Consider the following 12693-nt stretch of genomic DNA (forward strand, 5'->3'; position numbering starts at 1 on the left):
GGTCACCTTCTCAGGCAAGGCTGGACCTTTGTACATCCAACTGAGGAGTGGATATCATCAGAAAGAATGAGAGCCCGGCTATTCTAGGACAAATAAACCTGCACAGACATACTCCGAAATGATATGGAAACTAACTTCACCATCTATGATTCACAGTTACAGAATTGGGGCCCCACTGTCTCACCTCTGCACTGAGACCTTTGATAACCCCAACCCCCAAAACTCATCACAATATCCTGAAAAAAACATAGAGAAGCCTGACTTACTAACAGTCACTGATTTACCTGCCCCTTTGGAGGCATAGATATCTGCATCCTGGCCTCTGGAAGCTTTTGGATCTTGGCCACAGGGAATGTGCTGCCAACAGGCTATCCCAGACCGTGACACTCTCAGATTCCACTCAGTTCCTACCCTCTGACTCCAGCCACTTACCTCCATAGAATCCTGGGTAAGTCACAAATCCCAAGAGCCTTGTGCTCTTCCTTACAGTGTGTACTCCTTTCTTTCTGTCTGATGGAAAGCCAGTAAACACATCAGAACACTCTATTTACTGCAAACCTTGGCACTAATGTTACCAAGAATTCGGAAGTTGTGTCCTCTTGGTCAATGCCTTCACCCAGATGAATACACAGGGCATGATGGCCTAGATAGCTATCCAACTCCTGCCAGGCTCCCATATCCACTCCAAACTGTGTAGGTTCAGAAACAAGGTGCAGAGAGTCAGCCATCTGACATCTGAATGCGCATGCATTTGCAGATACACATGCGCACTTTGGGGACAAAATACTCGTTTTCTATATTAGTTACTTGCCTTGCTACTATGACCCAGTGAGTGACAGGAAGCAAAAGGTTTACTTTGGCTCACAGCTGAAGAAGATGCAATCCACCATGGCTGCAAGAGCATGAAGCAGTGGTTCGCACAGCATCCACACTCAGGAAACGAATGGACAGGAAGGGAGGCTGGGCTATAAAGCCTCGAAGCCCTCGTTCGATGGCCATCCCCCATTCTCTAGTGAGGCTCCACCTCCTAAAGGTTTCATGACCTTTTGAAACAATATCACCAGCTGGCAACCAAGGGTTCAGACACACTCTGGGGACATTTCACACTCAAACCACAACACTTTCCTAATCACACGCCTTGTGGGCTACCGGTAAAGTGGGATGCTGTGCTCGGGTGTCGACTCATCCTAGGATGGCGAGTGTTGGAAAACTGAAAGGGTGGCTCAAAAATGCAAATTTTGACATAGATGATTCATTTACCAGATGGTGGGAAAGCCTCATGGGCAGTCCAGGGTAGGCCCTGAGAGAAAAGGCATGAGTAAGACAGACACAGAGTCCCTTGAGATGCTCACCAGAGAAGATCATGTTCCAGAAGCTTTCCTCCCTCTCTAGGTGACGCATGAAAGAGAAGGTCATCAGTTTTTATTTGTCACTATTGTGAGAAGCTTGTTGATTGCCTTGCTCATTGATTCAATTTGGAATAAAGATGAAAAGTTGCACACTGGCCAAAATTTCATAAATCCAATCATGTGGTAACATTACAAGGGGAGCCCACTACTCGAAAAGCCCCATGGTAAATCCTCTACAAGGCTAAGACATCAGTGGTAGATTTGAGTCTTGGTGCGTCCGATAGATTTAATACACAGCAGATGAGATGAGTAACCAGTGGTTTTATTCTTCCCACTTGTCTCCCCCAATTCTCCTATTAGCTTCATCTTTATAACATTTGAACGCTCTAGGTTGGACATTCTCTGCAAAGGATTGGAGCGCATCAGAGGAAATCAGCTAAGTCAAAAAATTGTAGCTGTAAAGTGCTTGGGGGTCCTAGTGAGGCTGACTGTCAAATAAATCTGAGCTCTTGCTGCTTCACTGAGTAGGAAAGCCTCAAACGAGGAAAGAGATTCAATTGCTGCCTTAACCTGAGATGCGTCCAGTGCCACTCATGCTGAGCAAGACTCCCTTCAGCACCAGAACCAAACTTTTGAAGTCTCTGATAGTTTCCTCCTCTGTCAGCTAGCATTTGGTAATTCACTAAGGGGGAAAATGCCAATGCAAAGCAAAAGACCATACAAGCCATAATTATCCATCTCTCCATATTTTCACACCAGAAGTAAGATAATACATTGGCTGGGACTGCCATGATTACAGGAGATGCTGTTGTCTCCGGAGAAAGGATTTGCAGGCAAAGAGCTATTTCAGCCAAATGTGACAGAGGAAGAAGAGGAGGAGGAGGAGGAGGAGGAGCAAGAGAAAGAGGAGCAGCAGGAGGAGACTGAGAAACAAGAGGAGAAAGACATGGAGGAGGAGAAGCAAGGGGAAGAGGCAGCAGTGGGGAGGAAGAGGATCTTTCTAAGCAGTGAGGATGGAAGAAGAGTGTTCCCACAGAATAAGGGTATAGGTAGAGAGAACATGGGTAAGTCTCCCTCTCACTTGGACAGTAGTGGGTAGCATAGCGTGCCTACAGTACAGTGTAGAAGGAATGGCCAAGGCAAACAAGCAGTCATCGATCAGTTAGCTCAAAACATCAGGGACAAGGACATTGGCTAACATAGAAGACATCAGGGAAAACTAAGAGAAAATGTCACATAGAACTGAAGCTGACTATGCTCCCTGGTGGCTAACGGTCACCAAAATAAGAGTCAGAATAAGGCTCTCCGGCCAACCACATAGGACCATGTGACCTTGGCTACATCCCTTCATCTGCAAAAATGAGCAGGTTGGCTAATGGGTCCTCACCATCTGTCATAGCGAGGTCCAGCAGCCATGATCACTTTACGTAGGGGAGAGCTGCAGGCATGGGGGAGGCTTGGGGACATTTATTTACTATGACTCCCCAGTCGTCGCTCAGAGGGCCCAGAGGGACAGGAGCAAAATCAAAAACATTTTTGGGAGATAGATGAGTGAAGGGGTCTGACACACATGTGAGAGTTTGGGAAATTTATGCGGATAGGCTTACAGCCATAAATAAAATCCCTTTCCCTTACCCAAAACTTCACTCGGAGCTAAACAGCAGACACTGTAATAGACAATTTGGCTGTCTCTCCCGCCCCGTGCCTCACTTGAATGAAAAACAGCCACCACAAGGCAGGGTAATGGGTTCGGCTGCCTCTTTACAAACATCCATATTGTCACCAGCGACAAGTGGGGCCGAAGATGGAGCAGACTGGACAATTTATCAACGAGATTCCCTGTTGCCATGTACAGCCCTGCTCGGACAGCCATCTGTTTTGAAGATGCAGGGGACGGGGGGGGGGGGGGGGCTCTGGGGTAAAACCCAAAGAAGCTCACATGTGGTAGCAATGACCCCCAAAAAGGTGAGCAAAATTGGTCCCTCCCCTTTCTATGAAAGACCTAGGAACCTCAGCAAGGCTCCCAGTCCATCCAAGTGGCAGGCTACCTGCCATGAAACACAGCTACACATATTTTCTTGACCTACTTCTCTTCCCAGTCCTGCCCTACTCCATCTCCTTCCCCTCTAGGGTCCCTGTAATTAGCACCTCACTACCCGAAACCATCAGGGACCTTTACAAGGCTTCTAGCTCCAAGATAACCAAGGAGAGAAAAAAAATAAACAGGTTCTCTCATTCTCTCTCTCTCTCTCTCTCTCTCTCTCTCTCTCTCACTCACTCTCTCTCTCTCTCTCAGCTTAGCTGTATTTGTATTTCCTGGCTTCTCTAGGATATCAAACTCAGTTTGACCTTGATGGACAGTGGGATCTGTGGCTAGAGATTACCTAAAAGGGGACTTGCATGAGCAAGGGGATGCCACAGAGTCAGACAAGCATGGGAGGAGCCTATGGGGACCCCTCAAAGCCCTCTTTTCTAACCTAGCAATCAAGACAGAGATCTGTGGACTCCAGCGTCTGCTTCACCAATACAGAGAGGCAAGGTGGGGGATGGGGCTGGGACTGTAATTCTGGCTCAATTCCTTTCTGCTTCTCATTAGTGACAAATGAAAATTGATGGGTTACAGCTTTATCTACTCGTTTGGTGGTGGTGGTGGTGGTGGGGACCTCGAAACAAATGCTAGATAACTGTAGGCATCTTATAAATTAAGCATCTTAAGGATATGAACCGTTTTTTGCTTTGTCACCAAGCAGAATTAAATTAGATTTTGTAGTTTCTATAGAAATGAATGAAGAAGAGGGAGGGAAGATTTTGTTTTTAATGCCTTTTTTTAAAGCAAGCAGAACAAGGAGTTGAGTGCAGGGTGAGGGGAAAATTGAATCACCTGTCCACATTTTAGACTTCAATCAGCAGCCACTGCATTCCCGTGGAGAAATAATCCCACGAGGCAACACAGAGCAGCTTGAGACCCACAGGCCCAGCCTCTGACAGGTGATGCTTGACCTGACTGTGGTCTGAACTATCAGCCTGCCTCTGCCCATGCTTGGGTCTCCTGACCATCACTGGAGTGCCAATGGTACTCTGGTACCCGTAAGGCTAGTCCTGGTTCTCCCGCCCAGCATTAAGCCGGCTTTATTTTACACAGGGCCTCCTGCCTTTCAGTTTCATGTTGATGATCCAGGTCCTGCTGAGCACAATGGAAGATCCCTTTAATCCTGGCATTCATGAGATAGAGCCAGGTAGATTTCTATAAACTCAAGGCCAGCCTGGTCTATGTAGTGAGTTCCAGGCAAGACAAGGTTATAAAGTGAGACTTTGTCTCACAAGAGAAGATGAAGTCATGAGCACAGCCACTCTGCTCCACCTACCTCCATTCTGGGAAGGAGGAGTCAGGGATATCTGCATAGCCTGCTCATGAGAACGAACATCTAACCTGCCGAGGGAGGCCTTGCTCTCAGAAGGGTCTTCATCAGACCACATGAATTTGGATGTCTAATGCCACGCTGACCCACACTCCACATACACACATACCCCTTACCCCTGACACCCTCCTCCTCATCCTCATTCCACAGGTTCCTTGTACTGGAGTAGATGGTATCCTCATCCATACCACCAGGTCTGAAGGTCTCTGATGCCATGGCTTCCAGTGGATTAGGCTGCTTTGCTTGTGCCAGATGGTGGAGGCACCTGATTTCCCCCTCCTTAGCTGTGCCAGTGGCGTAGTGGCAACCCTGCTTGTCCACAACAACAAGGATTGAGAAGAGGCTGAGGTGGGCCTGTCATCCCTCTCAGAGCCAGGTCATGGCTAGCACATAGCAGCAACTCGAGGCCATTCCCAGCAGGCTGCACTACAATCACCAAGCAGACTCCTGACATCATCCAAATTGCCAAAGACAACTTTAACACCCTTTTCTAGGTTCTCCTTTAACTAATCAAAACAAACAGGCAACTGCTTAGCTCCAATCCTGGATTTGGAATACCCATGGCCATTTGCACCCTCCTCCGTCGCTAACAGCCGCCCCTTCATATACAAACTGAATTTGTCATGAATTGTAGCAGGAAGCAAGCATCATTTATTCTACATTGGTGGAGCCTGGCAGGAAGGACAAATGGGAGCCACCAGACTGTGCTCCCTCACCACTTCCACAGCCACATCTGTGTTCACCTCTGCCTCCACCACCTCCACATCTGTCACAGCCACACTCGGGGAGGTCAGGAAAGTGAACCTCAGAGCCTGTGATTCCCTTTGCGTATACTTAGGGTAACAATGAGACCATCACTCAGAGCCAGACTGCACTTACCGATCCTCAGGGAATGTGGGCTACAGGCGACCATCAGGAGCCACGCGGGAAGCAGCACCAAAGGAGCCGAGACACGGGGCATCTTCTATAACTCCTCATGGAGCCCTCTGCTGGTCTGGGCATGACATAACGCTGTGAAGGAGAGGAGGAAGCATGTGAGTTCTACACAGGGTAGGTGGCCACCTGGTCCATCCCAGTGACAGAGGCTCCAGGAGGCACCCACGAATCTCAGTGGAAGAGCTGACAGTCCCTCCAGGAGAACTTCCAGCAGCACCCATAAGAGAGCTGCAGGCAAAGCCCAGGAACTGGGCCTTTGACTCTCCTCCTGCACCCACCAGGGCCCAAGGAAGGCCCCTGGTACCCAGACTACCACAGGGCAGTCTGCTCTAATAGGATGCAAGAGCCGTGGTACCTCACTTTCCTTTTAAAGTCTCCAGTTAGCAATCAAGAAATTGAGTTTGTCGTAAGGAATAGAAGCCTGGGTAAGCAGCAGAGAAGGCGTGAGGAGAGTTATTCCCCAAGCACATGGGATGGGTCTCAGTACTGCTCCCACCTGCCACCTGTGGGGTCTTCCTAAGGCTTCTCTTTGCCCCGGTGCAGGTTCCTTATTTGTGTAAGTCATACTAATTCCCTCTTGGGAAGGTGCTCTGAAGACTACGGGGGGCACTACCTTATGCAAGGCTTTCCCTAAACGAGGGCCACATGCATGGCAGTTCCCCCATTGCTGAGCTGGGAGATATCTCCTCTCAGCAAATAGGGCTGACAGAGCTACACACCCCTATGGTTTCTGCACCTGATTCAGCTGCCGGATACATTAAGCCCTTCTCACATCCTTCCTTTGCCTCCTTGCCTACCAAAATCAGAGCTGCCAAGAGGCTTCCCCTCCCCAAAGCATCAGGGCCAACCCTCCCATAACCTCTCCATTACTCTAAGACTCAGAGTCTGTAGTAAGCCAGTTCTGCCTCATCACTGAGGTGAAAGTGGGGGTCCCTGAGCACCAGCACATTTAATTCTGAATGTTCCAGGAAAGGAGAGAAGTATTAAAATGGTTTCCCCTCCCACCCCATAGATAATCAACAGAAAACCAGTCAAAAGCCTTGAACAGACCCTTTACTAACTAATATAGCCAATGGCTTGTACACATTTGAAAAGATGCCCGGATCCACTGGCATCAAAGAGGCACAGTTTTAAGCCACAGTATTTACCAAGGGTTAGCTAGAACATGGAGCAACAAGGTCTCCCGCAAGGCATGAGGGAGCAGAAATCATGTTCAGGCTTCGGAGAACTGGCTTACCGGAGCTTTACACACGTACTCCTGAACTAGAAACTCCATCCCTTAGTGTTTCCCCAATAGAAGTGCATGTATGCTCACCAAAGACAGGTCCTAGAATGTTCACAGCAGCCTTTGCCCAAACTGGAGGCTACCCAAGTGTCTGGCAGCAGAACTAAGAAACATACCGTATAATCATGCAACACAGTGTGATGAAGGCATGGACGTGAATAACCAGCCGCTACATGCAACAGCACAAAGATGTTCATGAGCACAATACTGAGAAAAAGATACCAGACACAAAACTGCATAGCTCTAAGGTGTAAAAACAAGTAAAAGTGCTGTGCAATCAAAAGTTCAGCCAGTGCGGGGGGGGGGGGTAGTGTTTGTCACCAAAATGATGGGTTAGAAGCAAACAGCACCTTTAAGCTCCTCTGTGGTTTGAAATTGACACAGCCATAAAACAGCTTCTCCGTGAAGTGAGTAACTGAGGAATGTGTTAGAGTTGAGTTCTGGACACACAGAGACGTGGAGAGACCCGGAACCTCTGCTTATCAAACCAGAGGGCAAGAAGAGGCACAACCCTGGCTGGAGAGAGGGCTCAGCCAATCAAGTGCTTGCTGTGCAAGCATGAGGGCCTGAGTCTGACAACCAGCAACCACACACAAAATAGACAGGAGCATGTTTGTAATCCTAGTATGGAGGAAACAGAGACAGGCAGATCCCTGGAGCTGGAAGCCTGTCTAGCCTACTCAGCAAGCTCCAGGACAGTGATAGACCCCGGCTCAACAGGCAGGCTAGATATCCGGAGGAATGATACCTAAGCTTGCCCCTGCCACCGTTCATATGTGTATATTTGTGCACTTGCACATTCATAAACATGGACACACAAGAGGAGAGAAAGAAAACTGAGCCCACAAAGCCTTGCAACAGAGGGAAGTAAGAGGAGAAGACACGGGCAGGGCAGAAAGGCAGTCTGGATTTGGCAGTCTGGGAACTGCCAAGTGTGCTGGCTCTTCAGCAATGCTCTGCCTGTCCCGACACAGAAGGCTGGTGCAGTAAATAGGAAATCCCATTGAGAAGGTTACTCCTGCCTGGAGAAACCACAACATTTGCCTTTTCCCTAGACCTCACAACGATTATTACTATACTTGCCAGCCAAGCTCTGCCTTGCAATCCAGAGGGGTCCCAATAGAATGCTACTGAAGCAAGCACACACACACACACACACACACACACACACACACACACACACCCCAGTAGGATTTGGGTCAGAGACACAAAAAGAAATGGAATTGCTTTTCCCTTAAGACGGGGACTCTCAGCAGGCAAAGAAGGTCAGAAGACTGAGAAATGTGCAAATGTGCAAAATATGCAGAGACTGGGCCTTGAAAACACAGACTCTGGAAAATGGGAGATTCACTGTACCTCCTTGATTCAATACAGTTTGTAGTCCTCACCTCCTTGGGGGGCTTCATGGAGATGCCTGGGACCCAGACCCCAGTGGAGCCCACCATCAACCTGGCCTTGGAAATACTTTGAACTACTCTATCATCTGAAGAAACTTTGCTCTCATGTTACTTTGTACTATAAAGCAGGAAAACAAGACTATTCCAACCAGAGTAGTCCCAAACCACTCCCACAACCAACAAGTAAAGAAAAACCTGGAAAAGGAAGGGACACTGACCCCAGCCTCAGCTCTCTTCAAGGAACACAGAGCTAGAACCCACGCTTGCCCACATCAACACCCCACCGGAGAAAATATCTATTTCAATATTTTTACTGAGACTCTCATTTTTTCTGACTTGTTCATGTACATACATTTCTCTTCCTTTTCCTTTTTGTCTCTATATTTTCAATTATTTAGGACAGGGGTTATTTGCTCTTTCTCGTCCTCTCTTTCCTATGGCCAAATTCATTTATTCTTTCTCTTTTTCCCTGTTTTCTCCCTTCACTTTTCGAATGCTCTAACTTTTTAGCTCCCACTTCCCTTTATCTTTTCTGCTAATCATAATGCCCTACCATGTCATAGAAATTTTCTGCTTATATTATTTCTACCACCACCATTCAGGTTGAGAATTGTAGGTGTTGAGTTTTATATGTTTTCTCAACCTGGTTCATTAGTCCACCTTGCCATTTGTCTTCCCCCTCTTCACAGGGTTGGGGGTAGAGCATAACAGTAGGTGCTCTGCTGCTGAGCTGCACACCCATCCCAGGTAAGTAGTCAGGGCACAGTGCTCTAATCTCTGTGCTCTAATCACAGCCCTGGTCTAACTCCCGTGAATACTCCTCAATGCAACAAAAAGGGGATATAAAAATGTCCATCTGAAGGCCAGGATCCAAGTAGGCACAGTTGCTGTGGATAAAAATATCAGAAATAAACAACACCAATAATGGATAACATATCTATTAAAACCTATAATATATGTCACTCCCAAATCCCTATAGACTGTATATTGATGACAAGATTAGAGGGTTAATGACAGAAGACATACCTCATATACTCTGATGTCTTCAATACATCTGTCTAGTGCATTAGAAATACCCCATTTTTGTGAAACCTACAGAGAAAAGCACAACCTATAGGCTATATGTATGTGTACCATGTCTACAGCATATGTACTGTGTCAAAACAGACTAACCCATAACAAAAAAGTAACAGGAAAACTATAATACAAAACCAATTTGAGAAATGTTTAACATTTCACAATAGTCTGCTATCAAAAGATACATCATCAAGAGGTCATTTTCCTTAAAGAAACTCTCACATAAAAGCATGAATGATATCCATCCCAACATATGCTCAAGTCTCAACATGAAAATAAAAGATATATGGAAATAAGACAGCAAAACTCCCTCCAAAGCTTCTAATTTTATAGCAATTGACTCCAAAGATAATGAGTAAGATGGAATACTAGAATGAAGAATTTTACAAAATGACTTTTTAAATACCAATGAGTTCCAAGAAAATACATAAAAAATAATTGGACCAATTAAGGAAAGCAATAAACAATATGAATCAGAAGTTCAAAAGACAAATTTTTAAAAAGAATTAAACAGAAATCATGGATATGAAAATCCCATTAAGCTAAATTTAAAAACTCAGTGGAAAGCCTGATCAAAAGACTAAACCAATTAAAAGTGAGACTTTCAGTGGCTAGAGACAAGATTGACAAGTTAGAATAATCAGAAAATAACAGTTTTTTAAAGTGTAAGAAATTATGAACAGAACATGAAAATCTCTTGGGACACAATTAAAAGAACAAATTTATATAATTTTGATGTAAAAGTAGTTGCTGAGGTACAGACTAAGGGCATAAAACCCATTCAGTGATATGATATCAAGAAATTTTCCCAATCTTGGAAAAGATGCAGACATACAGGAACAGGAAGCATTTAGAAGCCAAAACAGGCAGGACTGGAGGAGAAGTTCTCCATATTACAGTTAAAAAGGTAAGAGTATGGAAGAAAAAAAAAGAATATTGAAAGTTGCCAGAGGGAAATGCTAACTCATTTTAAAGATAAGCCTATTAGAAGAATTCAAATTTCTCAACAGAAACTCTAAAAACCAGAAAAGAATGGGATGGTTTATTTCAACTATGGAAGAAAACCCCACCCAATCTAGATTACAATATCTACCAAAGTTAACCTTCAGAACTAAAGAAAATATAAAGACCCTCTAAGGTAAGTAAAAGCTAAATAAATCCATGACACAAAGCTAGCACTGCAGAGACTATTTCAAGAAGTTTTATATACAGTAGAGAAAGACAAACACAACTCCCAAAGCACAGGTAAGAATAAATCTTTCGAACAGTAAATAAGCAAATAGGATTAGAAAAGAATCACTCATTTGGAAAAAAACAATAAATGGTAGGAATTAATTAATACCCTTCAATTAGAATTCCAACATTAATGGTCTTAGTTCTCTCATTAAATGGCCTAGGCTAGCTAATTAGGTCAGAAATTAAGACCCAACTGCCTGCTGCCTTTAAGAAACACACCTCACTGTCAAAGACATAAGCACACTACACAAAAAAGGATGAAAAATGATAACCCAGACAGATAGAATCCAGGAGCAAACAGAAGTAATACTTGTATGCAACAAAACATATCTACCTCAAAAATTCAAGGAGGCAAGAAAGAAAAAAATCACGTATTAGTAAAAAGAACAAATAGGTCAAGAGGATGTAATAACTATAAATATATGTGGACCAAGTATCAATACCCCCTATTTTATAAAACAAACACAGTTGGACAGGAAAGCTCCAATTTAATCATAGTGGGTGGCTTCAGTAGCTCCATGTTCATCAATAGCTAAGTTGTCATGAAATGCCCCCCCACAAAATCAATGAGAAAACTTCAAAGTTATATTTTAGACCAAATAGACTTAACAGATACCTACAGAATGTTACATGACAAACTGCAGAGTATACATTCCTTTTAGTAGCTCATAAAATGCTCTCCAATGTAGATCATATTTTAGGTTGCAAAATAAGTCTTGACAAATACCAAAAAAAAGAGAACATCTTGTGGATTTTTCTTTTAATAATGGAATGAAACTAGACCCAACTGCAGAAGAAACTAGAAAAGCTTTATAAACATATGGAAGTTAAGATATGTATAGAAGAAATAGAAAGAAACCTAAAATTAATAGACTTGGGGACAACAAAGGATGAAAAACAAAATATACCACTGAAATATGGAGGGCTCACTAGGAATTAATTTGAAAATTTACACTTTAATAAACTGAGAAATCTGGAAAAATATATGCAATTTCCATGTACAAAAGACCTACTAAAATTGAATCAAAAGAATAGAAAAATCCTAGGTATAATAATAACAAGGAATGAAATTGATTAATAAAAAGGCATCCAAAAAAAAAAAAACAAACAAAAAACAAAACAAAACAAAAAAAAAAAAACAACTAGTACCAGAAAAGTCACTGTTAAAATCTTTAAGACATATGGAACAATGGAATAGAAGATCCAGAAATAAACATAAGCAGCTATAACCATTTGATCCTTGGCCAAGTTGCCAAAAACCAACTCTGGAACAAAGACAGCCTCCTTAACAAAGGATCCTCAGAAAACTTCACAGCCATTAGGAACCAGCGCTCTTTCTTTCTCACCCTGAGCCAAAATCAACTCAAAATGAATCAAAGACCTTAATAGAAGACCTGAGACTCCCAGATAACTAGAGCGAAAACACTTCAAAATGTAAGACTAGGCAGACTTTCTGAATAGGATTTCAATGGCTCAATAAATGAGAGCAAGAACTGACAAACAGGAGTCTATCATACTAAAAGGGTTCAGCATCAGAAAGAAAAAAAATAACAATCAGTAAACAAGCAGCCTCCTTAATGGGAGAAAATCTTTGCCACCCACTTAACCAACAGAGAATTAATATCTAAAATATGCAAAGACCTCCAAAAAATGTCAAAGATGAAGAGAAAGGGGAAATATTTGTGCATTGTTGGTGTAAATGTAAATTAGTGAGAACAGACTGTGGAAATCAGGATGGAGGCACTTTAAGAAACTAAAAATAAATCCACGTGGCATATGCCTTTAATTTCAGTACTTGGGAGGCAGAGGCAGGTGAATTTCTGAGTTCAAGGCAGCCTACAGAGTGAATTCCAGAACAGCTGGGGATATACAGAGAAAGCCTGTCTCAAAAAAACAAAAGAAAAGAAATTAAAAAAAAAATAGAGAGGGGAGAAGGAAGGAAGGAAAGAAGGAAGGAAGGAAGGAAGGAAGGAAGGAAGGAAGGAAGGAAGGAA

General features: G+C 43.9%; 1 protein-coding gene across 1 annotated transcript in view; it reads right to left on the reverse strand.

Annotated features, from left to right (window-relative positions):
- Grik4 (glutamate ionotropic receptor kainate type subunit 4) overlaps window positions 1-12693 on the reverse strand; it is a 284790-nt gene that overhangs the window by 269220 nt on the left and 2877 nt on the right. Inside the window, exon 2 of the mRNA XM_055622027.1 lies at window positions 5648-5779. Coding sequence (XP_055478002.1) covers window positions 5648-5729 — 82 coding nt within the window. The 5' untranslated portion in view covers window positions 5730-5779. The remainder of the gene's footprint in view (window positions 1-5647; window positions 5780-12693) is intronic.

The sequence above is a fragment of the Psammomys obesus genome, unplaced genomic scaffold, assembly GCF_907164565.1.
Source record: "Psammomys obesus unplaced genomic scaffold, mPsaObe1.curated_primary_1811, whole genome shotgun sequence".
In the NCBI taxonomy this organism is placed as follows: domain Eukaryota; kingdom Metazoa; phylum Chordata; class Mammalia; order Rodentia; family Muridae; genus Psammomys; species Psammomys obesus.